Genomic DNA, 25,966 nt, shown 5'->3' on the forward strand with positions numbered 1-25,966 from the left:
TCGTGCCAAAGCTGTTCCAACAGCACGCGACATGGTGACGCCATTTCGGACGGGGAAGAGAATCGAAAACCCACATCAAACTGGCGCCGCCCCCTATTTGGGCATCGGAAGGAATTCTTCATTTGATTGCCAGTTACGATATTGGCCTCGGGCAACGGAGAATCCCACCAATTGTCTCTAATTAAATATTCCACAGGGAACACCCTTAATCCAAACATAAATCCATTAGCCCAAGCTTTTACAATGCTTTAATTGGATCTCTGGCTCCCAAAAGGCCTAGCTGTCTTGCAAACCAGGATTTTAAAAAATACTACTACAACAGTCATACACACATTAACCAGGCCACTGCACCAAGTACATATAATGCAATATATCTGAAGTTCCTACATGCATCGCATTTTTCAACTGTAAATACTGAGGCAAAGTAATTGTTCAACATGTCTTCCATTTCCCCTTTATCAATGACTATCTCAATTTCCAGCTTTTAGTGGGTCTACATTGCACTTGACCACCCGCATTCCATAACTATTACATTTCTTCTTATTAATTTTGATGTCCCATGCAAATATCCTTTCACAATCCTTTTTCATTGCTTTTATAAGCTGTTTTGTAACTTTCCTATTCTGTTGGATCTGTGCTGTGTTTTGCATTTTTGTACGCTCTTGCTTTTAGTTTTATGCTGTCCCTAATCTCTTTAGTTGTCCATGGCTGTTTTTTTTATTGTGAAATGGAGCTTTTTCCTCTCGGTGGGTATATACTTGCTCTGTATCTCGTTAAATGTTTCTTCAAATATTACTGTCCTCCAACCCAAGTTCTCCTTGAAGTTGTTAACTCCATGTTCACAGCCACCCCCTCAACCGTCCCATCTCACATGGCCTCACGCATTGCATAGCTCCAGTCGCTTCAAGACCATCTTGGAACATTTCCTTCTGCCCCAATTTTACCCACATCTCCGTTTTCCAATTCCTAATCCCACTTCCTAACTAGCTGCTCTTTCAGATTCCCAATTGTGAAGCCTTTTCACTCTATTCACCACTTTCTTCTCCACTTTTAAGGCCAGTTGCCATTATGAAAGGGTATTTTTTTTCCATGTCTTAAGGGAATGAAGAGATTGCCAAGTTGTCAACTGGGTCATGTCCACTTTCAAAGCTCTCCCTCTCAGTACTACCCCTTCCTGTCACTGGTCTAGCACAGAAACTTCAACCTTTCTCCTGTCATAAAGTATGAACATAATTACCTGCACGGTGACTAACACTGAAATCCTTTCCGCACTTAAAGATCCAGGTCTCTCCTTGATTTTATTGTTTATCCTAAAATGTACTTTCCAATTAACCTTGTCACAAAGCAGAAAGGCTTCCAGTTCTGGCAAACTTTGTAGCACAGCTAGTAAATCTCCCCATCAATATACAGTGGTGCTTTTTTTTTTAGAAGGCATCGCTGGAGAAGTAAATTCTTGATGGAAGCATAATTTTTAGTGACAAGTTTGTCATGCTGAGGGATATCAGTGCTGGGGGAACGGAACACTTTCCATGTACAGTGTGTTATTACTCAATGATGTAACAAAACAATCTGCCCAGTGAAATCATCAACTTTTTTCCACACAAGCCCCAAACACGACTGTGAGGAGCACAAGACTAATTTTATAACAGTTGGCACCATCTCTGTGACCAGATCAAGAATCCCGAAGATTGTGTTGCCTACCTGGTGATGAGGTTCAGGATATCTCATCTGGGCCGCAGAGAAATTTGGAGTGTGAGGGTAAAGATCCAGTTGTCGTAGTCCACATTGGTAACAACAACATCAGTAGAACAAGGGCAAAGGTTCAGTTCTGCTAAGCGGGTATAAACAGCTAGGAGCTAAATTAAAATGCAGAACCAAAAGGGCAGCACGGTGGCGCAGTGGGTTAGTCCTGCTGCCTCACGGCGCCGAGGACCCAGGTTCGATCCCAACTCTGGGTCACTGTCCATGTGGAGTTTGCACATTCTCCCCGTGTTTCGCCCCCACAACCCAAAGATGTGCAGGCTGGGTGGATTGGCCACGCTAAATTGTCCCTTAATTGGAAAAAATGAATTGAGTACTCTAAATTTATATGAAAAAAAGAAGAACCAAAAAGGTAATAATCTCTGGATTACTACCTGAGCCACAAGCTAATTGGCACAGGATCAGTAAGATTAAAGAGGCAAATGCATGGCTCAAAGATTGGGTGTGGGAGGAATGGATTTGAATTCATGGCACATTGGCACCAGTTCTGGGAAAGAGAGGACTTGGTCCGAAAGGGCGGTCTAATCTTGCTGGGACCAGAGTCCTTGCGAATCGCGTAACTAGGGCTGTAGATAGGGCTTTAAATTAAATATGGGGGGGGGGGGGGGGGGGGGGGGGGTGGAGGGGGGGGAGGTTCAGTTGTAGGGGAAACTAGAAAACCCAATTTAAAGAAGGAGGAAAGAGTGCAGGTTAGCAATGTGGTGGATGGTTACCACAAAGTAAAAGTAATGGATGGTGAATGTCTTTATGCACCAAGGAATTATAGAAGAGTAGGGAAATCTAATATTAAAACAAATTTTAAAGTTCTGTATCTTAATGCAATGTTGTACCTTTAAAACCTCCATGTTTTACTCGGGTGCCTTATTTGCGAGATGAACAAAGGACAAAACAGGTTCACAGTTTAACGCAATTTTGTTCACAATTCTATTACTCAAGAAAATATGACTCCGACTCACAGTTGAGCTTTGGGTTTAACCCACACTTAGTAAAGGCTACAATCACTGTGCTGTAAATCGCTAGCTTTGAAAGCAGACCAAGGCAGGCCAGCAGCACGGTTCGATTCCCGTAACAGCCTCCCCGAACAGGCGCCAGAATGTGGCAACTAGGGGCTTTTCACAGTAACTTCATTGAAGACTACTCGTGACAATAAGCGATTTTCATTTCATTTCATTTCATTTCATGTGGAAGTTTTCTCTGGGTTCGAAACCCAGTGTCCTTGCGATGGTTGTGCCTGGAGACCTTCCAGGTTATCGCTCAAGACCTGTTCAATGCTGCTTTCTTTATACTGGGAAGCTTGAATTGAGTCGTATGTATACGGCCACCACTGGCCATTGTCCCATCCAGACCCCAACTGGTTACTGGGAAAGACAGGATACTCCTGTCTATCCATGGTGCTTCGATTAAGACCCATTATCCTCTGAAGCTCCCCTTGTCTGACCAGTAATCAGCTCATTAAGGAGTCTGATGGCTTCTTTTGTCTGTTCCTCGTCTTGCTACAAAGTTGATCACCTGTGTCTGAAAGTTTAGTACATATTCATAGTCTTTGGAGTGGGTAATCACAAAGTCCATATAGCAATACAGTAGTCCCCCTTTATAACGCGGGTGTTGGGGTCCAAGACAGCCACCCGAGTTGTATCCGAGCCGCGGATATCCATGATGGGGGTTTTAAATTTATTTAAAAATCTATGCTAGCGCTTCCCATTGAGAGTCTACGGGGGGCAGGGGGAGAGGTCAGACCCCCGTAGACTCTCAATGGGAAGCGCTAGCATAGATTTTAAAATAAATTTAAAACCCCCATCGTGGATCTAATTAAAACATTGTCAATTTCAGCGGCCGGCTCACTTTCAGCGGCCGGCCGCTGAAATTGACACTGCCGGCTGCTCTCTCCCTCCAATCCAACTTTTAAGTTTGAATGTTTCTGATTGGAGGGAGAGAGCAGCCGGCAGTGTCAATTTCAGCAGCCGCTGATTGCTTCAGTGAGAGAGCAGCTTCCCTCTCCGGATCAAAGTGAGCCGGCCGCTGAAATTGACACAACTGACAGTTGGGGTCCATAAGCCCCCCCGCGGTATATCGCGAACCACGGTATTGCTGAGCGCGGTATAACGGGGGACTACTGTAACAGGTTTATGCCTTTACTTGAGTGCTTTTGCAGATGGCTAGTATCGATTCCAGCCAGGGTCTCATGAAACAGTTTCTGTTCCTGGCTTATGTGTATCTTCTCAGCCTGTTTTCTGTACCACAGCAAGAAGCATTCGTAACAAGCTTAATGAGCTAACGGCGCAAATAGAAACAAAAGGTTATGACTTGGTGGGGATTCATGAAAAGTGATTACAGGGAGACCTGGTCTGAGTCTGCAGTATTTTGGAAAGATAGGGTGAAAGGAAAAGGTGGTGGCACAGCCCTGCTGGTGAGGAAAGGGATCAGTGCTGTGAAGAGAAATGACATAAGCACTGGAGATCAAGATGTCGAATCAGAAGTCCTGGGTAGGAATAATCTATAGGTCCTCAAACTAGTTCTACAGTGTGGCACAGTATAAACCAGGAAATACCGGGGCTTGCACGAAAGGTACGGTAATAATAATGGATGATTTATTATGCACATAGACTGGAGGAATCAAATTGGCAAGGGTAACCTGGAGGCAGAGTTCATTGAATGCATTAGAGATTGTTTCCTGGAACAGTATGTTGGGGGACCAACCAGAGAGGGGCTACTCTCATTTTATTATTGTGTAATAAGGAGGGATTAATTATATGACCTCATAGTTAAGGAACCATTGGGGAGTAGTGACCATAGTATGGTAGAATTCAAGATTCAGTTTGGGGCGAGAAAGTGGAGTCCCACACTAGTCTTTTGAAATTAAACAAAGGAAATTACATAGGCTTGAGGACAGATTTGGCCTGTATAGACAGGGCAGGAAGACTAAAAGATAGGACAGCTGATGAGCAGTGGCAGTTGTTTAAGAAGATACTCAATTCCTCACAACTAAAATATATCCCAGTGAGGAAGAAAGATGGGAAGAGTGGTAAAAAATATCCATGGCTAAACAGGGAGTTCAAGGACATTATAAAGACAAAAACTAAGTTATATCATATTGCAAAGGCCAGTGACAGGCTGGAAGATTGGGAAACTTACAAACATAAGCAAAGGGATGCTTAAAAATAGTAATAAAAAGAGCCAAGGTAAATTACAGGGGAAACAAAAATAGCACAGAATATCAAAAAGCTTCTATAGGTACATAAAATGGAAGAGAGTCACTAAGGTGAATGTTGTTCCCTTGGAAGATGAAACCAGTGAGTTAATGGGGAACAAATCAATACTTTGCCTCTGTTTTCATGGTGGAGAACACTAGTCCAATTCCTATAGGAACGGTGTAATAGAAAGGGTGGAACTTGGAACAATCAACATCAAAATGGAAACGGTACTCCAAAACTCTTGGGATTGAGGGCAGACAAGTCCCCAGGGCCTGATGGCCTACATCCTAAGATGTTAAAGGAAGTGGCAGCAGAGATAATGGATCCATTGGATGTAATATTCCAAAATTCCCTGGACACGGGAAAGGTTTCAGGTAGATTGGAAAAATGCTAACATTTTCAAGAAGGGAGGGAGGCAGATTGTGGGAAATTACAGACCAGTTAGTTTAACATCTGTTGTTGGAAAATTGTTAGAAATAATTATCAAGGACGTAATATCAGGACATTTGGAAAGCCAAAGTGCTATCCGTCAGAGTCAGCATGTCATGTTTGACTAATTTGTTTGAGTTCTTCGGAGATGTAACAAGCAAAGTGGAGAATGTAGATGTAGTATATCTGGACTTCAGGAAGACGTTTGATAAGATGCCGCACAGAAGGTTCATACTCAAGGTGCGATCACATGGGATTAAGGGTAATTTATTACCTTGGATCAGGTCAGAGAGTCGGGATAAATGGGTCTTTTTTTTGGATGGCAAGATGTAACTAGTGGGGTGCCATAGGGTTCGGTCCTTGTGCCACAGCTATTTACAATCTATATTAACGACTTGGACACAGGAATAGAAGGTTCTACAGCCAAATTCGCCGATGACACTAAAATGGGTGGGATAGTAAGTTGTTATGAGGAAATAAGAACCTTAGAAATGGATGTAGATAGGTTAGGAGAATGGGCCATAATGTGGCGGATGGAGTTTAACGTGGATAAGTGTGAGGTCATGCATTTTGGTCGTAAAAATGGGAAGGCAACTTATTACCTAAATGGGGAGAGACTTCGGGGTGCTCTGATACAGAGGGATCTGGGTGTCCTCGTGCATGAGCCACAGAAAACAAGCATGCAGGTGCAGCAGATAATAAGGAAAGCAAATGGAGTCTTGGCATTTATAGTAAAGGAATTGAGTATAAAGGTAAGGAAGTGTTGTAACTATACAAGGCATTGGTAAGACCGCACCTGGAATATTGTGCACAGTTTTGGTCCCCTTATTTGACGAAAGATGTAGTGGCATTGGAGGCAGTTCACTAGATTGATTCTAGAGATGAGGGGTTGGTCATATGAAGAGAGATCGAACAGTTTAGGCCTATACTCTCTAGTTTGGAAGAATGAGGCGAGATAAAATTGAGGCATACAAGATGCTAAACAGTATAGATAAAGTAGACGTGGAGCAGATGCTTCCTCTTGTGGGGCATTCTAAAGTGAGAGGTCATAACCTTGAGGTAGCAAATTTAAAACAGATTTGAGGAGAAACTACTTCTCCCAAAGGGTTGTGAATCTGTGGAATTCGCTACCCCAGAGTGTGGTAGATGCAGGGACAGTGAGTAAATTTATGGAGGAATTAGACAGGTTTTTAATTGATAATGGGTTGGTTATGGAGAATAGGCAGGACAGTGGAGTTGAGGCCAGGATGGGATCAGCCATGATTCCATGGAGGGTTTTTAGGCTTGGGAGGCTAAATTGGCCACTCCTACGCCTAGGTCATGTGTTTTAGGGAGGAGCTGCTCTGGCTGATTTAGCAATCTAGCTCTTGGTCTGTAGCATTGTAGGTAACAGACGAGGAACATATCAGCCATGATAGAATGGCGGAGCAGACCTGATGGGCCAAATGGCATATTTCTGCTCTTATAACTTATGAACTTATTACATAGAATTTTATAGCACAGGAACAGATCATTCGGCCCAACCTCACATCTTAGTGCCTATGCTGCATACAAACTTATCTCCTCTTTCTTAATTCCGGCCTATCAGTATATCCTTCTATTGTATTATTGCTCATATACTTGTTTAACTGCACTTTAAATGCTTTGATGCTCTTGACCTCAACCACTTAATGTAAGCATTGAGCGCCATCACTGTGAGTAGAGGTGTTTCTTACTGCACTCCTTTTTAGATTAGCCCTGAGTAGCTTCTGACACGAATTGTCCTTCTATATATCCCCTTCCATAGAACCTTGAGTTTTGCTCCTCTTTCCCCAGTAGGAGGAGCCAAATCTCCAACATTCCGCAATCCATTTTCTCAACCGTCAGAAAGTTCTGATTCTTTGTAGCTTACTAATTTGATATATAATCTTGGGTAACTGAATAAAGGTCTATTTGCTATTTTCCAATCTGCTGGGGCCTTTCCAGAAGCAAAGGAACGTTGGAAGATTGTAAGCCATGCCTCTACTATCTCTAAAGCCACTTCTTTTAAGATCCTTGAATGCAGAGAAAGGAGAGGCTTGGGTTATAAACTTTTTTAGATTCTGAATATCAATGAGGAGTAATAAGGTTTCTTGAATTTTCCACCTCTTTGTGTTTGTCCACCTCTGTGTATGCATGAACATCAAGCCAGAGGGTTTTGAGGGAAGTTTTCTGTCTTTAGAATGGAAATGCATCACAATTATTTGACCGTCCCACAGCTAAATGTATCTGTTGTTCTTCTCCTGGCTGAGCACGATGTAACATTCCTTGAGATGAGTTGGACTCTGCTTCACTTTCAACCAGGGAATTAACCACTATCTGCAGAAGATAGGTGTCATCGGCAAAGAGAACAATTGCATTCATCATTTGAATACAAGTTATTAGTTTCAGCATCAGGTTAAGATGCCTTTTCTTGTTTCTCTTGAATCAAATTATCTAACCTGCGCAGGAGAGGCACACCCAAAGGTTCATGTGTTTCTGGGGATAGTATTGGGGTCCTTAACTCCACACAGGTGTCACTTCTCATCAGGAATGCTCAGTGGCGAAACTGGCCCTGACGAGTGGGTGGTCTGGGTCCCTGGCGGAAAGTTCAGTCGAAGAAACATTGCAAGTAGTGTAACTAACAACTATGATATGAGGCAGGTCTGTTGTCCTGTAACTTGCTTATTTTGTGCGCTGTGTCTTTATTGAGCGGAGGCCAGTGTGTTGATTTATTTTATTTTTTTCCCTGCCCGCACAGAGATGGTCGCGTGAATGGCGTACTGGAGGTGTCCCGCTCGATTGGCGATGGGCAGTACAAGCACTGTGGCGTGATATCAGTACCAGACATTAGGCGCTGTCAGTTAACGTTGAATGACAGGTATGGTGGAATGGTTAGTTAGTGCGATAAGCTGAGTGCTGCTGATTAATGCTGGCTTCACTCAGGGTTGAGTTAAACACCCATCTTTCATTTAGAAACATAGGAAACCGAAAATTATAATATTTATAGGCCTAACTAGCCATCCTCAGATGATGGTCAATAACGCATTGTGTTGGCTGCACTGATGTGAACAGGAACTGACGCAAACATTAATCTTGTATAGCAGTTTACTAATTATTGTCCACATTTAAAAAATAAAGTTAAGAGTACCCAATTAATTTTTTCCAATTAAGGGGCAATTTGGCATGGCCAAACCACCGAAACTGCACATCTTTGGATTGTGGGGGTGAAATTCACGCAGACACGGGGAGAATGTGCCAACTCCACACGGACAGTGACCCAGAGCCGGGATCGAACCCGGGTCATCAGCGCTGTAGGCAGCAGTGCTAACCACTGCACCACCGTGCTGCACATTATTGTCCACATTATCTCTCTGGCCTACCCATTGGTCTCTATTTTTGGATGGAGAGCTACAAAGAAATGACAAGGCAGGGTAGCAATGTGGATAGTGACAACCAGAGGGTGCATACTTAAGAGTGCACCAGCAAACAAGGTCAGAGTTGGGGAAAAGTGGTTTAAAAAGACGGAAATAAAGGCTCTTTATGCCACAAAATAGATAAATTGACAGCACAAATAGAAATAAATGCATATGATTAGCCATTAAGATCGAAGGGTGAGATTTTCCATCCACACTTCCATCCACACCCGCCACCAGGTTCGTCCAGTCCCGCCGAACGTCAGCTGAATCTCCCGTGGCAGGTTCCAAACTCCCAGCCATAGTTGAAAAGTAGCCACAACTGTGCCGCCCCACCTTTGCAATAGAGAATACAAAAAACATCCCAGGAATAGTAGAAAAGCAGTGAGCAAAGGGAGAGAGGAAGTTTTAAAAAATCACGACCAAAGTACTAGGAAAACGAATGGTACTCGAGACTGACAAGCCCCCTGGACCTGATGGCCTGTATCCCAGAGTTTTAAAAGAAGTGGCTGCAGAGATAGTGGATGCATTGGTTGTAACCTCCCAATCTTCCTTGAATTCTGGAAAGGTCCCAGTAGATTGGAAAACTGCAGGTGTAACACCACTATTCAAGAAAGGGAGGAGACCGAAAACACAAAACCATAGGCCTGTTGGCCTAACATCTGTCATTAGGAAAATGCTGGAAACCATTACTTTATAGAAGTAGGACATTTAACAAATCATAGCACAATGGTTTTGTGAAAGACTAGTTTTGTTTCACAAATTTATTTGAGGATATAACAAGCAGGGTGGACAAAGGAGGACCAGTAGATATAGGGTGGGATTCTCTTGTACAGTGGGATGTTTCTCGGTGGTGCGCCGTTCACTGGCATCGGGATTCTCTCTTCCTGCCGCTTGTCAATGGGATTTCCCATTGAAGCCACCCCACACCGTCGGAAAACCCGCAAACAGGGATGCACTGCCAGCGGGAAAAGAGAATCTCAATGGCTGGAGAATCCCGACCATAATCTATTTGGATTTCCAAAAGGCATTCGACAAGATGCCATGTAAAAATTACTACACAGAGCTTGAGATGTTGGGAATGATATATTATCGTGGATGGAGGATTTGCAAATGAACAGGAAACAGAGTGGGGACAAATGGATCATTTTCAGGTTGGCAAACTAACTAATGGAGAGCCACATGGCGAAAGACTGCAGGCTGCTGTGGTACAAAGATCTAGGTGTCGGTACATGCATCAAAAAAAGTTAGCATACGGTACAGCAACTAATTAGAAGGCAGATGCAATGTTGGTCTTTATTGAAAGGAGGATTGGGTACAAACACAAGGATATCTTGCTAAAACTGTACAAGGCATTGTTGAGACTGCATCTAGATTACCATGTACAGTTTCTGACTCCTTACTTAAGGAGGGATATACCTGCATTGGGAGCAGTTTAGAGAATGTTCACTAGGCTGACCCCTGGGATGAAGGGGTCTTATGAGGAAAGGTTGAATAGGTTGGCCCTAATATTAACTGGAATTTGGAAAAATGAGCGAGGTAGATTCAGAGTGGGCTTGACAAAGTAGAAGCTGAAAGGATGTTTCCTTCCATGGGAGAAATCGAGAACCGGGGGACACAATTTCAAAAAAGATAAGGCGTCTCCCATTTAACTTGCAGACGAGGAGAATTTCTTCTCTGAGGGGCTTTAGTGTTTGGAATTCTCTTTCGCAAAGAGCAGTGGAGGCTGCGTTATTGAATATATTTAAGGCTGAGTTAGACAGATTTTGATTGACAGTGGAGTGGGAGGTTAGGGATAAACAGGCAGGAAATGCAGGTGAGACCACAGTCGGATGAGCCATGATCTTATTGAATTATGGAATCCGTACAGTGCAGAAGGAAGCCATTCGGCCCATCGGGATTGCACTGGCCCTCAGAAAGAGCACGCTACCTAGGCCCAATTCCCCAACCTATTCTCATAACCCCTTCTAGGAACAATTTAGCATAGCAAATCCACCAAACCTTCATATCCTTGTACTGTGGGAGGAAACCGGAGCACCCGGACGAAATCCACGCAGACAAGGGGAGAATGTGTAAACTCCACACAGTCACCCGAGGTCGGAATCCCTGGTGCTGTGAGGCAGCAGTGCTAACTACCATGCCACCCCAGTGGTGGCAGAGCAGGCTTGATGGGCTAAATGGCCTACTCCTCCCATTTCTTATGATCTTAGTCTCTTACCCATTGTACGACCCAGTCCTTGATCGTAAATAGACTTCTGCCATTCAATCCCTTCCCTCCATGCTAAACTTTTTTCTACATTGGAAATTTACTTTAGAGATTTTTCAATCCCAGTGGCAGCAGTTTGAATTGATGTGATATAAGTTCAAATGTATTCCGAGATGGGGCAGTTGTGACCATCCTGGGTTAGTATGGATTTTGGAACAGCCTGAATGAACTCCTCATATATAGGGATTGTCTAAACTGGTTTAGAGATGGAATCATTTCCTACTGTATCAAGTCTGCAGAACATCTGATAAGGGTTTAGTTTTTCAAGCCCAGTCATGCCAGTATCGCTGTGATCCGAGATAATTTCCTTAATCTGATTTGTATTTGCACACAGGATTGTGTTGTATGTGGCAACAAAAAAAATCATAATTTTTGCCATTCAAAATGTTTTAATGTTTCTAACAAACTTCCTCATAAGCAGCTGCATCAAGTACAAGACTTGAACAGAATTTCCAGCGCATACCCCATGCATCCAAGACAGTAAATAGTACCCCATTTGGTTGGGAGATCAACATTGAAAGTGGAAATGTAGCCAAAGGCAACTGAATGAAGTTAATAAAGCAATACCTATGCCTGTACAGTCAGAGGTTTCACACAAACTGAATGATAGTTGAGTGCTGATGGGCTGACCATCTTTGACTTATGGGTTGCTGTTGCCATTTTTCTGGGTTGTATCAGTCTTCCTGGTTAGATTGGCAAAATCACACATCCAGGTTTCCTCTAAACTTGGGCATATGCTTCAAAGTCACGTTTGCAAATCTCTCATTTAAAGAAATGCAGATTGTTACTGAATTCGCTGGTTGTAATTCAAAATGGGATATCAGGTAGTGCAGAATATGCCATATCAGAGGTAAAAGAATACTTAGGAATGAGTTGTAGGCACTTACAAAGTCATTCATTTCTAAATGTCCGGTGTAATAGTCCAAATTGTATCTTAGTAGGCAGGAGGAGACCAAGTAGGATCGAGTGCCAAGGTGGGCACTGTAGGCTAATGGCACCTGCAAACACTTCAGCCTTCTCCTTTTCACTTGAATGCTAAACTTCAGAGTAATTGAGGGAAGAGATTGTTCTCTGGGCCCTGACAATATGCTGGTTATTGTACTTGGACTTATGTATAGCACTAGCAACACATCTTAGCCACACTTTTCAAGTACAACAGCATCTATCCAACAGGATGGTGGATTGCCCAGATGTGTTCAACCACGGGCAGGTTTGGTCTAACCTGGCCAATTACTGCCTTCCGGCGCTCTTCTCAATCATCAGTAAATCGATGTAAGAATCATCTATAATGTCATCAAACAAAGGCTACTCGCCAATAACTTTGTCACTAAACCAATTTGGATTCCCCAGGAATCGCTTTGTGCCAGATGTAAATGTGCTTATGATTCACAAACTGACAGACGAGCAAAATACCAGAAGAGTAGCGAGAGTAGCTGGCCTAAAGATTATTTTATGTGCTCCTCAGTCCAACTTTCCTTAGCTGCTTCATTAATGTCAGTGACAACATTGAATTGGATCAAGCTAGGCGCACGTGTGAAGAGTGCCACGTGAGTGAGTTACTAGAGGGGCGTTGGGACCCATGGTACGCTAACAGGCGTCTGCATTTTCAGGAGGGGGAAGAAAGGAAAGTCCACCAGCCATTTTAAATATTGCTCCTCTAAACCTCTTTGTAAACTGCGGCTAGAGCTTTGTAGCATATGCAATGAACAATTGTGATATTAGCAGATACTTCATCTCTTTATTGGAGGGAGGTGGATGAGAAGAGTGAGAATGGATGGGAGCCCTATCTTATCCTGTCTGTCTCTACCAGACATCAGTACAGCCCGTATTTCCTCACCTTGCTATGCTCATCAAATTGTTGTGGGTTTCCTAATGACAGTGTATGATATGCAATGACAGGCTCAACAAATGGCTATTTCTGTTGCTCATTCAGTTGGGTTTAGCATTAAAGTGTAAATATGGGACTCACTCACCTGCTTGCGAGGCAGAGCCAGATAACCATCTCACACTAGGCTGTGGCAGGAGCCTGTTGATGTTTCAGTGACTGCTGCTTTAGATTGAGCAGATTGCATATCGAGGAAATGGCTGTTCAAATTACTCCGGGGCAGGGGATGGGATACAATTGAGGCACAGCAAGGGCTTGGTATGGAATGTGGTCCATGTCCAGTGTTTGGTTTGAGTTGTGATTTTTCCCATTTTCCCAAACATCAGATATTGTAAAGGAATTGACATTGAAAATGTTACACAATTTTAATATACAAAATGTGTGTTTACAGCCATTTAGTATCCTGTTCAATGACTGATCATCTCTTCAAAAAAGTTCCATAATGTCATAGAATCCATGGATTCCTGACAGTGCAGGAGAGGCAATTCAGCCCATTGAGTCTGCATGACCCTCCCAAAAGCACCCCACCTAGGCCCACTCCCCCGCCCTATCCCATAATCCCATCTAACCTGTACATTTTTGGACTGGGAGGAAACCGGAGCACCAAGGGAAATTCACGCGGACATGTGGAGAACGTGCAAACTCCACACAGTCACCTGAGGCCGGAATTGGACCTGGGTCCCTGACACTGTGACTCAGCAGTGCTAACCACTGATTTTCCAAATCATCTTGGAGAGCTTGGGGCGGTCACTATGTTCTACAAGAAGGAATCTTTGCACAAAAATCAAATGGTTTATAAATTGTTTCACGTGAAACCTGTGCCATACATCAATCGATTCAAATTCTGTCCTTGCCATCTACTTGGCTTACAAGAAGAGGGATATTCCTCAGCCAGGGGCAGCACGGTAGCACAGTGGGTAACACTGTTGCCTCACAGCTCCAGGGTCCCAGGATCGATTCCCGGCTTGGGTCACTGTCTGTGTGGAGTCTGCACATTCTCCCTGTGTCTGCATGGGTTTCCTCCGAGTGCTCCGAAAGATGTGCTGTTAGGTAAATTGGACATTCTGAATCCTCCCTCAGTGTACCCAAACAGGTGCTGGAGTGTGGCAACTAGGGGCTTTTAACAGTAACTTCATTGCAGTGTTAATGTAAGCCTACTTGTGACAATAAAGATTATTATTATTAGATTTGAATTGCCCATAGAAGAGGCGGGATTTAACATAGAATCATTAGCTCCGTTTTAGTGACTCCCATGATTATTACGTTTCACGTTTTATATTAATATGTAAGATGCAACTTTTAGGTAGATTAAATTTGCAAAGTTATGGCAATTGAAATGTTGGACTTTAGAAAGTGGCCTTTAGTATTGGCAGTTCAAAGGATGACCGGTGTTTATTGAATGAGGTCAGAGTAGAAGAGAGCTATAAATCGGTTGGGGTGCTTGTTTATAGCTTGAAGCCTGGAGAAAGTGTTTGAGCTACGTATCAGACCTCGGGGTCAAAAAGCTTGGTTTATCAGCTAAAAGCTAGGTACTTTAAATACCTATTGGGTATCTCAGCCAACTCTTACTGCAGCGATGATTGAATCAGAGTGGAGCCTTGGTTGGAATTCTGGGAAGCTATCTGGGATTTTTCCAAACAGTCTTTGGGGGATGGAGCTAAAAGCAACGAAGTTCCAAACATTAGTTAGGAGTAGGTCATTCGGTCCCTCGAGCCTGCTCTACCATTCAATAATGATCATTTTGCGACCTGGAGACGGGGGGCTTGATCTTGGGAGGGGATTTTAATACTGTGTTGGATCCAGCTCTGGATCGTTCGAGGTTGAGGACGGGCAAGAGGCCGGCGGCGGCCTCAGTGCTGAGGGGTTTCATGCATCAGATGGGAGGGGTAGACCCTTGGAGGTTTTTGAGGCCGGGAGGTAGGGAGTTTTCCTTTTTCTCCCATGTCCACAAGGCTTATTCCCGGATTGACTTTTTTGTCCTCAGCAGGGCGCTAATCTCGAGCGTGGTGGGGGCGGAGTATTCGGCGATAGTCATATCTGACCACGCTCCCCATTCCGTGGACCTGGAGCTGGGGGAGGGGAAGGATCAGCGCCCGCTGTGGAGGTTAGATGTGGGGCTTCTGTCAGAGGAGGAAGTATGTGGACGGGTCCGTAGGGGCATAGAGGGGTATTTGGAAGCTAATGACAATGGGGAGGTGCAAGTCGGGGTGGTCTGGGAGGCGCTGAAGGCGGTGGTTAGAGGGAAGCTGATATCTATTCGGACGCACGGGGAGAGGGTTGAGAGGGAGAGGTTGGTGGAAGAAATGATAAGGGTGGACAGGAGGTATGCAGATGTCCTGGAAGAGGGGCTTTTGAGGAAGCGTCGCAGTCTCCAAGCGGAGTTTGATATATTGATCACCCGGAAGGCGGAGGCACAGTGGAGGAGGGCGCAGGGGGCGTTATATGAGTACTGGGAGAAGGCAAGTCAGATGCTGGCCCACCAGCTCCGGAAGCGGGAGGCAGCGAGAGAGATAGGGGGAGTCACAGATGCAGGAGGGAACCTGGTGCGGAGTGGTAGGGACATTAATGGGGTGTCAGATCCTTTTACGAGGGGCTGTACCGGTCGGTGCCCCCTAGGGAGGTGGGCAGGATGGGCCGTTTTCTGGATAAGCTGGAGTTCCCATGAGTGGAGGATGAGCGGGTGGAGGGTCTGGGGCACCCAATCGAGTTGGTGGAGCTGATGGAGGCGCTGGGGAGCATGCAGACAGGGAAAGCACCCGGTAGAGTTTTATAAGAAGTTCTCAGACCTGCTGGGCCCGCTGCTAGTGAGTACCCTAAATGAGGCGAGGGAGGGGGGGGCTTTGCCCCCCCGACGATGTCTAGAGCAATAATCTCACTGATCCTGAAGTGGGATAAGGACCCCCTCCAGTGTGGGTCTTACAGGCCGATCTCGCTCCTCAACGTGGACGCAAAGTTGTTGGCTAAGATACTGTCCAGGAGGGTGGAAGATGTGGTCCCGATGGTTATCCATGAGGACCAAACGGGGTTTGTGAAGGGGAGGCAGCTGAATGTTAATGTGCGGCGACTTCTTAATGTCATGGCGATGGCGTCGGCGGATGGGGAGGCGGAAATAGTAGCATCGATGGATGCGGAGAAGGCTTTTGATAGGGTGGAGTGGAGCTACCTGTGGGAAGTGTTGAGGAGATTTGGGTTTGGTGAGGGATTCATTAGCTGGGTGAGGCTGCTGTATAGTGCCCCGGTAGCGAGCGTTGTGACGAATGGAAGGAGGTTGGAGGACTTGCGGCTGTCCCGGGGGACGAAGCAGGGGTGCCCCTTGTCTCCCCTGCTCTTCGCGTTAGCGATTGAACCCTTGGCCATGGCGCTGAGGGATTCGAAGAACTGGAGGGGGATTGTGCGGGAGGGAGGGGGGGGGGAGGGGGGGGGGGGGGAAGAGAGGAGCACCGTTTGTCGCTGTATGCGGATGATTTACTGTTGTACATCGCGGATCCGGCGGGGGGAATGCCAGAGGTGTTGAGGATACTTGGGGAGTTTGGGGATTTTTCGGGCTACAAGCTCAACGTGGGGAAGAGTAAGCTGTTTGTGCTGCACCTGGGGGACCAGGAGAGGGAGATAGGGGAGCTCCCGTTGAAGAGGGCGGAGAGGAGCTTTAGATAGCTTGGTGTCCAGATACCTAGGAGCTGGGAAGCCCTGCATAGGCTAAACTTTTCGAGGCTGGTGGAACAGATGGAGGTGGAGTTTAGGAGGTAGGATGCGCTGCCACTCTTTGGCGGGCAGGGTCCAGTCAGTTAAGATGACGGTGCTCCCGAGGTTTTTGTTTCTCTTTCAGTGCCTCCCTATATTGAATCCGAAGGCTTTTTTTAGGAGGGTTAATAAGAGTATTCTGGGGTTTGTGTGGGCTCAGAAGACCCCGAGAGTGAGGAGGGTATTCTTGGAGCGAGGCAGGGATGGAGACAGGGATGTAGGCAGTTTGGCGTTGCCCAACTTTTGTGGGTATTACTGGGCTGCGAATGTGGCAATGATTCGTAGGTGGGTGATGGAGGCGGCGTCCTGTGTGGGTACGAGTTTGGAGGCATTGGTGACGGCCCCGCTCCCACTCTCCCCGGCAGGGTATTCTACGAGTCCGGTAGTGGTGGCTTCCCTCAAAATTTGGGGGCAGTGGAGGCGGCATAGGGGGGAAGTGAAGGCCTCGGTGTGGGGCCCGATACGGGGCAATCACCGGTTTGCACCAGGGAGAATAGATGGTGGGTTTTTGAGTTGGCACAGGGCAGGCATCAGGCGGATGGGGGACCTTTTCCTCGACGGGAAGTTTGCGACTTTAGAGGAGCTGGAGGGGAAATGGGGGTCTCCCCCCTGGGAATACTTTCAGGTATATACAGATTAGGACGTTTGTTAAGCGGCAGGTGGCGCAGTTTCCGCTACTGCCGCCTAGGGGGGGGTTCAGGACAGGGTGCTCTCGGGGACGTGGGTCGGTGAGGGCAGGATCTCGGCAATTTATCAGGTGATGCAGGAGGAGGAGGAGGCCTCGGTGGAAGAGCTGAAAGCGAAGTGGGAGGAGGAGCTAGGGGAGAAGATCGACAAGGGGACATGGGCGGACGCCCTGGGGAGGGTGAACTCGTCCTCTTCTTGCGCACGGCTTAGCTTAATTCAGCTGAAGGTGCTGATTAGGGCGCATATGATTGGGGCCAGGCTGAGCCGGTTCTTTGGGGGGGGGGGACAGGTGTGGGAGGCTATCGGGAGGCCCGGCGAACCACACCCACATGTTCTGGGCGTGTCCGGCATTGGATGGGTTTTGGAAGGGGTGGCGGGGACCATGTCCAAGGTGGTCGGTTCCAGGGTTGAACCGGGCTGGGGGCTTGCTATCTTTGGGGTAGCATCGGAGCCGGTAGTGCAGGAGGCGAGAGAGGCCGGTAATCTGGCCTTTGCATCTCTAGTAGCCCAGCGTAGGATTCTTTTACAGTGGAGGAACGCGAAGCCCGCCGAGCCAGGATTCCTGGATTAACGACATGGCTGGGTTCATCAAACTGGAGAGGGTCAAGTTTGCCCTCTGGGGTTGTTACAGCGGTTCTTCCGGTGGTGGCAGCCCTTTCTCGATTTTCTGGCGGAGGGTTAGAGGGTGGTCAATCTCAGAAGCAACTCGGAGAGAATTTGTTGTTGAAAAATTTGAATAAAAATAATTTTTTTTTTAAAATAATAATTTTAGTGGCCCAACATGCATGAGGAAACAATAATGGAGTAGGTTAAGGCTGACTGCGAGTTTTGTTACAGAACCTTGGTAATGGGTAGGAATTACCCTCGTAACTTCACTCAGAATTTGTTGCTTCATCCAAAATCCTTCATTAGTTTTGGGCCTTAACTCACTCCATTATTGTCCTACTCATGGATGGCTTATGACTGGGATGGTCCCAGTGGCATGGTTAGAAATGGTAGTGAAGGACTTCCGGTGGCGGCGATGTCCGAGTGAGCTGCACATTCGGTGGGCTCTCACTCCGGCGGGGCGGAACAGCTGATTCCCCGCGATAGCGGGACCACGGGGGCGGCAGAAAAGCTGCCGTGAAAGAAGAGGAGAGCGAGCTGCAGCAAATGGAAGTGTGGGAGGCCAGCAGGTGAGGAAGAAAGAGAGAGAGACGGAGGCAAGGAGGAAGCTGACCTGAAGGGTAAGATGGCGGACCCACGGACCTTCCTTCCTCCAGGACAAAGGGAAAAAAAAGTTTGGAGTTGCTGAGGAGGGACAGCTTGGACCCACTTCAGATGCCCAGGAGGGGAAAAATTTAAGGAGCTGGGTAAAGGAAAGCGGCAGCGAAGGCGCTGAGGAGCGGGCTGCGGCACATGGAACAGCGGGATTCCAGAAGGCAGAAGAAGAAGGAGAAAAAGGGACAGAGACAAGGACCTGAAGAAAATTACCTGGGAACTAAGATGGCGGACACACGGACCCCGGACTCAGTAATCCAGCTGGCGCTGGATAACATGCTCCAGGTAATGAAGTCCAGTTTTGAAGCGCTGAAGCGGGACAGCTTGGACCCAATCCAGAAAGCAGTGGATCAGCTGAACCAGAGGCTGGACGCCCAGGATGTTAAAGTTAAGGAGCTGGGAGAGGCGGTGGAGGAGCAGGCGGATGCGCAAACGGTTGCAGCGCTAGAAGTGGACGGCCTGAAAGAGCGGCAGAAAAGACTGCTGGACAGAGTGGAGGAGCTGGAGAATAGAGTCCGCAGGAACAATCTGAGGATGGTCGGCCTCCCGGAGGGGGCGGAGGGAGCTGATGCTGCAGCGTTTGTAGCAGACCTGCTGAAGCAGCTGATGGGGGCCGAAGCCTTTCCGCGACCGCTGGAGCTGGAGGGGGCACACAGAGTGCAGGCAAGGCAGGGGCGGCCGGGCGGACCCCCCCGCCCGATGGTAATTAGGTTCCACAGGTTCGTGGACAAGGAGCGGGTGCTGCAGTGGGCAAAGAGCGCCAGGAGCAGCACGTGGAACAATGTTCTCCGCATTTATCAGGACGTAAGCCAGGAGGTGGCTCGGCGGCGAGCAGCCTTTAAGAATGTCAAGGAGGTGCTGTTCAAGAAGCACGTGAAGTTTGGTCTGCTGTTCCCAGCTCGGCTATAGGTCACGCACCAGGGTCAACACCACTACTTCTCCGAGCCCGAAGAAGCGATGGATTTTGTGAGGGACCTGGGGCTGGTCCCGAAAGGAGGCCCCAAGGACGCGAGTTAGGGCCCGAGGATTTCTGTGGGAAGGAACGCCGAATGTGCCTGGACTGCTGCTCAACGGTTTGCTGGGCCAAAGGGGCCAAGCGGAATATTTGAGACTCTTTCCTTTGTTCATGGACATTTATGTGTTTTTTCTCTTTTTTCTGTGGTTTTTTTTTTTTCCTGTTTGGGCTTTTTGTGCAGCTCGCGGAAGACACTGGAGCCGGCTTGCCCCAGTGGGTGGGGAGGAGGACGGGGAAACAAGGGGAATGGGACAGGAAGGCGCCGGAGTGTTGAGTCACCAGGCTAGCAGATTGGCTAGTCAAGGAAGTCAGATGGGGGGGGAAGTTACAGCCAGTAGATGGCAGGGGTGGGGGTATCGGGGAATGGGGTTAGGGGAGGGGGGGGTTGTTCTGCTGACGGGAGAGGGACTTGAAATAGGCACTGGAAAGGAGGTTGAGGGTGGAGGCAGCCAAAGGGCGGGCCAGGAATGGTGCAACGCACGGGTCAGGGGCCGGCCCGAGAAAGGCTATGGCTGACCGGCGGGGTGGGGGGGGTGGGATGTGCCCCCCGACCAGGCTGATCACCTGGAACGTCAAGGGACTGAATGGGCCGGTTAAGAGGGCGTGGGTGTTCGCGCACTTGCGGGCCCTGAGGGCGAAAGTAATTCCTGGGGATGGAAAAAATTAAGTTCGCCTTGAGGGGATCTGTGCAGGGGTTCACCCGGAGGTGGCAACCATTTATTGACTTCTTTGCGGGAGCGTGAGCGTCAGCAGGGGGGGGGGGGGGGGGGGGGGGGGTAGAGTAGAGTAGGAGGGACAATATGGCGGGTAGTACCGGTGGGAGGGGAGCGGGCTTGTGCAATATGTTACGGTGGAAGTAGTGAAAGTATGTGGATGTTTGCACATTTTTGCCCTTTTTGCTTCCTTTCTGATGATGTCTGTAACTGTTTATAAAGCCAAAAACTACCTCAATAAAATTGTTTATTTAAAAAAAAAAGAAATGGCAGTGAAATAATTGCAAGCTCATCATTCATGCAATTTCCTCTTCTAAACATCTGATACACAAAAAGATGTTCATTAAATGGTAGCTGACAATTCTGTTAGGTCCTATCTTTCTGTGGCTAATTTCTAATTCGATTCTAGCTGAGGAATCTGCCTCTTGTAGGGTGAAGTGAAGGAAAAGGACTGAATTGAGCTTGACTGATGTATGGCACAGCTGCCAGCGATCTCTGTTTAAATGCTCAGACATTAATAAGGGCCACATGACTGAGATATTGGAGGGGGAGGCACCACCTGTGGAATTGTAACCTTCAGGGAAGTAGGGAAAACCAGAGAGATTGCATGTATTGAATGGAAGTATACTTGTCCATGTTCCATGCTGCCTTTAATCAGAGTGCAATTTGCCAGAATCACTTCTGCAACAGTGCTTCCTGCTGTGGCAATTGTGTGATGTGCTATTTCTTTTTCAGGTTTATTCTCCTTGCTTGTGATGGATTATTTAAAGTGTTCTCCCCAGAGGAAGCTGTCCTGTTTGTTTCAGCAATACTTGAGGTACAGTTTGCTGGTCTCATGGTGGTTTGTTTCCTATGTGTGAATTCTGTAAAATTAACTGGTTGGAACACCATGTTGCAGATCCTATGGCAGTCCTTTATTATAAGTGCTGTGGGATGGTGATTTTGGTCTGTTGCCTCCTCAATCGAACTTGTGGCTGCTGACAAAACAGCTCCGGGGGCAAGATCTCCCAGTCCACCAGCAACAGCTCATTCTGGGCCACTTCTATTTTGTACCCTGACTTAGCAGCAAGTCATTTCCCCAGCCCATTAATGAAGGGCAGCAAGTTAGCACAGTGGGTACCACATCACAGCTCCAACTTGGGTCACTGTCTTCCACACAGTCACCCAAGACCGGAATTGAACCCACTTCTCTGGTACTCCGGTTTCCTCCCAGAGTCCAAAGATGTGCAGGTTAGGTGGATTGGCCATTCTAAATTGCCCTTAGTGTTAGGTGGTGTTATGGGGAAAGGGTGGAAGTATGGGCTTAGGTACGGTGCTCTATCCTAGTGCTGGTGCAGACACCATGGGCCGAATGACCTCCTTCTGCACTATAAATCTATGATACTATGACGCCCTAGTTCTAATTGCAATTGGCGTCAACTTCTCCACACCTCCCCCAACCCACTCAACTCCAACATTCTTGGCTTGGGATTGGATACAGTTGAAATAAAGAATGACCATAGACCATAAATTTGCTGAACATAAACCTGTTGCACTGAAGGAGATCATCATGAATTGATCTTTGGTGAAATGGGGTGAAAGTGATTGGGCAACCCATAGTCCATTGATGTCGATGGAAAAAAGAAACACCATGGTGTGAAACGGACCACCTATTTGCTCCATTGAGCCAGCCTTTCACACTTGATGCTTGGAAGATCATGACCAATGTTCCAAGTGCAACTATACAGCAATCCGAAGATTGCCATGCAGAAATCGACTGCTTTAAGTTAAAACCATGCAAAAAAGACACCATTCGAATGAACAAATAACTTGCCCATGAGACAAAAAAAGAGGGTTTGTTGATCGTGACTGGATGCTTCCTGCCTGCCCATCATCCACAGCCATGTGATCTCCTGGGAGAGCCTGGAAAGGGCAGGTCAGTAAGGCACTAAAGTGGAAAATACTCTCTCAAACTTCCCTCTGATCCCCTTGCATCCTTTCAGTATTCTACTTTTTTGAAATGGCTGGCCCCAGCTCTCAGCATTACATTGTGTAAAGTGTCCTTACATTATCCCGTAAAGTGTCCATTCATTATGTGTGATCCTAATGAGTGTTTACCTCACAGCAGAGCCTGATGCTGAATTTGCCTATTGTATCAGAAGTCATTGGGAGCAGGAATCGTGAGAAAAAGGCACCTTTTTGCTACCCCTAACCTGGATCCCAAGGCCAATTCTGGTGCCTTCTATTACTGTGACTTACTCGACAAACTAGATTGAAGTGAACGGTCCTTTTGTTACACATACTGATAAAACCCAGAAAATAGGAGCAGGAGTAAGCCATTTGGCCCTTTGAGACGGCTCCACCATTCATTATGATCATGGCTGATCATCCAACTTAGTAACTTGTTCCCGCTTTTCCCTCCTATGCTTTGATCCCTTTAGTCCCAAGAGCTATATCTAACTCCTTCTTAAAAACATATGACGCTTTGATCTCCAATGCTTTCTGTGGTGGTGAATTCCATCGGATCATCACTCTCTGAATGAAGAAATTTCTCCGCATCTCAGTCTTAAATGGCCTACCCCATATACTCAGAAGTGACCCCTTGTTCTCAACTCCCCCGTCATTGGGAACATCCTTCCTGCATCTGCCCTGTCTAGTCCTGTTATTTTATAGCTTTCTAAACTCCAATGAATGTAATCCTAACTGCTTCAATTTCTCCTCGTACATCCATCCTGCCATCCCAGGGATCAGTCTGGTAAACCTTCACTGCGTTCCCTCCATAGCAAGAACATTCTTCCTCGGATAAGGAAACCAAAACTGCGCACAATGTTTCAGGCGTGGTCTCACCAAGATCCTGAATAACTGCAGTGAGATAATCTTGCTCCTGTACTCGAATCCTCTCACTATTAAGACCAATTATGAAATTTTGGCACTTTGGAAACGGGAAGAGGATTCTGTCTATTTCCCTGCAACAACTTTGTGATAAGTCAATCAAGGGGATAGTTGCCCCTTGAGTTCTCGCTACGGATGGTACATTTTGGCAAGAGCAACAGACATTGAATAAGGACCCCATTCCCCCAGCTCCACAGACGACATAGAGTACGGGCACGGTGGCAGAGTGGTCAGCACTGCTGCCTCACAGCGCCAGGGACCTGGGTTCAATTCTGGCCTTGGGTGACTGTGGAATTTGTACTTTCTCTCTCGTGTCTGTGTGGGTTTCCTCCGGGTGCTCCGGTTTCCTCCCACAGTCCAAAGACGTGTAGATTAGGTGGATTGGTCATACTAAATTGCCCCTTTGAGTCGAAGGATGTGCAGCTTAGGTTGTGGGATTAATTATAATAATCTTTATTGTCACAAGCAGGCTTACATTACCACTGCAATGAAGTTACTGTGCAAAGCCCCTGGTCGCCACATTCAGGCGCCTGTTCGGGTACACAGAGGGAGAATTCAGAATGTCCAATTCACCTGACAGCGCATCTTTCAGAACTAGTGGGAGGAAACCGGAGCACCCAGAGGAAACCCACGCTAACACTGGGAGAACATGCAGACTGCACAGTCAGTGACCCAAGCGAGAATCGAACCTGGGACCCTGGCGCTGTGAAGTAACAGTGCTAACCACTGTGCTACCGTGCAGCCGATTATGGAGATAGGGCAGAATGGTCGGAGGAGTGGGCCTAGGTTGGGTGCTCTTTTGGTCGACTGGCCTCCTCATGCACTGTAGGGATTCCATGATCTAGCTAGCAGGATAGTTTTCCAGTCATGGGCTTGTCTATGTCAGCTGCTAACCTGAATTGCAAACCATAACTTTATTAAATGATCTTTGTGTCAACCCACAGGACAAGACTCTGACTGCAAGGCCAGGGAAGGCGGTGCAGGACGTGCAATTTGAAGCTGCCTGTAACAGACTGGCCAGCGAGGCAGTCCGCCGGGGCTCTGCTGACAATGTGACCATCATTCTGGTAGCCATCACACACTGACATGAGGAACGTGCCTCACCAGGAATATCTCACGGGTTAACGCAGGATGTCCAGGAGGAATTGCTGACCCCGGAAAGAAAAGATGAAACGACCTTGGGCCCTTTCAGAAATTTGAAACTACACTGCTTATTTTGATTTACCTGCCTGCTCTCATCTGATCCTGTAGAGTTCCCAGCGCCCGACACCCCTAAATGTCAATCTCCATGCAGCTCGCAGTAGCAGAGATTCTCTTTTTATCGGGGCTCCGTCGACCTCATGGTGGAACTGCTTAGTGAGCCGCACCAACATGTCCCAACCACTCGAGCACCTGGGAGCATAGAACGGACTTGGCATCATTTGTCTGGCCCTGCTAGTGTTGGAATGCCTGCCATGTGCATGGATGGAAATTATGGGAAAGACTAGTCTCCCTGTACACTGCCTGCGGCAGGCCAGTGGTGGGTTCAACAAATAAAATCAGGATTCGGGTTGCTGGGAGGCGTTTTGATATCGTTCTCTCTGGACCCAAACTGCAATATGTGGAAGCCTCCGAGTCGAAGGTTCCATTTTGTGTGCTCATCATTATTACTTTGTTCATTTGTGCTGGTGTTGAGGTCTGGTTTTGGTTGGATCCTACTTAAAAGTTATTTCTTTTCCAAATGTCTGGCAGTAACAGCTCATTTCGGTGCAAGCACTGACACCTAGTTTCCTCTCCCAAATCTAGTGCTATTCCAATCCGGTGCCTCCTCTTGCAGAAGCAGACATTAAGGTACTTGCTCATGTAATATATGTTGCAGTAAAATAAGACAATGCGATGGTGAGGGAAGAGCATCACCTCACTGGGTGTTTTCACAACCCACTTTTTTTAAACAAAAATAAATATATTTGAGACAGTTTCCTTCTGCTTGCCTGGGGTTGACTGCTCGACCTGTACAGAGCACTGTGTGTCTTCTCATGACTACAGAGCTACTGAGCTGCAATTATTCCAGCCATATAAAATCATAGAATAGTACAACACAGGGGGAGGCCATTCTGGCATACCAAGGCTGCACTGCCTCTTTCAAAGTGTATTTCAATCAGTTCCACATCCCGGCTCTTTTTACCCCATCGTCCTGCAGTTTTTCTCTCCCAAATATTTATGCATATTCTTTTTGAAAGCTGATGTCTTACATGTGTTGGTCGCCCTATCAGGCAGCTCATTCTAAATCCTAACCGCTTATTGCATTTTTCTTTAAATCTGCTTGTCGCCTCTGGTTCTTCTACCAGTTACCTTAAATCTATGTCCTCTGGTTATTGAACCTTCAGCTTTTGGAGACTGTTCTTCCTTAGTTACTTTATCTAAGAATCTCTTGCAAATCTCTTCTTGGCTGTCTCTGTGTCAAGGGGACATTCTCAGATTCTTCAGTCTTTTCACGTAACTCCAATCCCCCATCCCTTGAATCATTCTCATCAATCTCTTTCATAACCTCTTTTAAACCATGGTTTTGGGAGCTTTCCAACTCTGAGCCAGATTCATTGAATGCCCCATTTAGTGGCCACAGAGGATTCCACAACGAGAAGCGTAAAGAAACTTGTTTTATTACAAAGTGAACTATATACAGAGTACACTCTAGGTCCCAGTCGGGAATACTCCTCCACAGCTCCCATCTGGGCCGGCCTTTATGCTAAAGTCC

General features: G+C 46.8%; 1 protein-coding gene across 2 annotated transcripts in view; it reads left to right on the top strand.

Moving 5' to 3' along the window:
* Positions 1-25,189, top strand: part of LOC119975914 (integrin-linked kinase-associated serine/threonine phosphatase) — a 54,650-nt gene extending 29,461 nt beyond the window's left edge. For both annotated transcript variants that reach the window (XM_038815853.1, XM_038815854.1), the window contains exons 9-11: positions 8,140-8,259; positions 21,097-21,178; positions 24,177-25,189. In XM_038815853.1, the coding sequence (XP_038671781.1) occupies positions 8,140-8,259; positions 21,097-21,178; positions 24,177-24,317 (343 nt within the window). In that variant the 3' untranslated portion in view covers positions 24,318-25,189. The remainder of the gene's footprint in view (positions 1-8,139; positions 8,260-21,096; positions 21,179-24,176) is intronic.
* The last annotated feature ends 777 nt before the right edge of the window (positions 25,190-25,966 follow it).

Source organism: Scyliorhinus canicula, chromosome 13 (assembly GCF_902713615.1).
Source record: "Scyliorhinus canicula chromosome 13, sScyCan1.1, whole genome shotgun sequence".
NCBI lineage: Eukaryota > Metazoa > Chordata > Chondrichthyes > Carcharhiniformes > Scyliorhinidae > Scyliorhinus > Scyliorhinus canicula.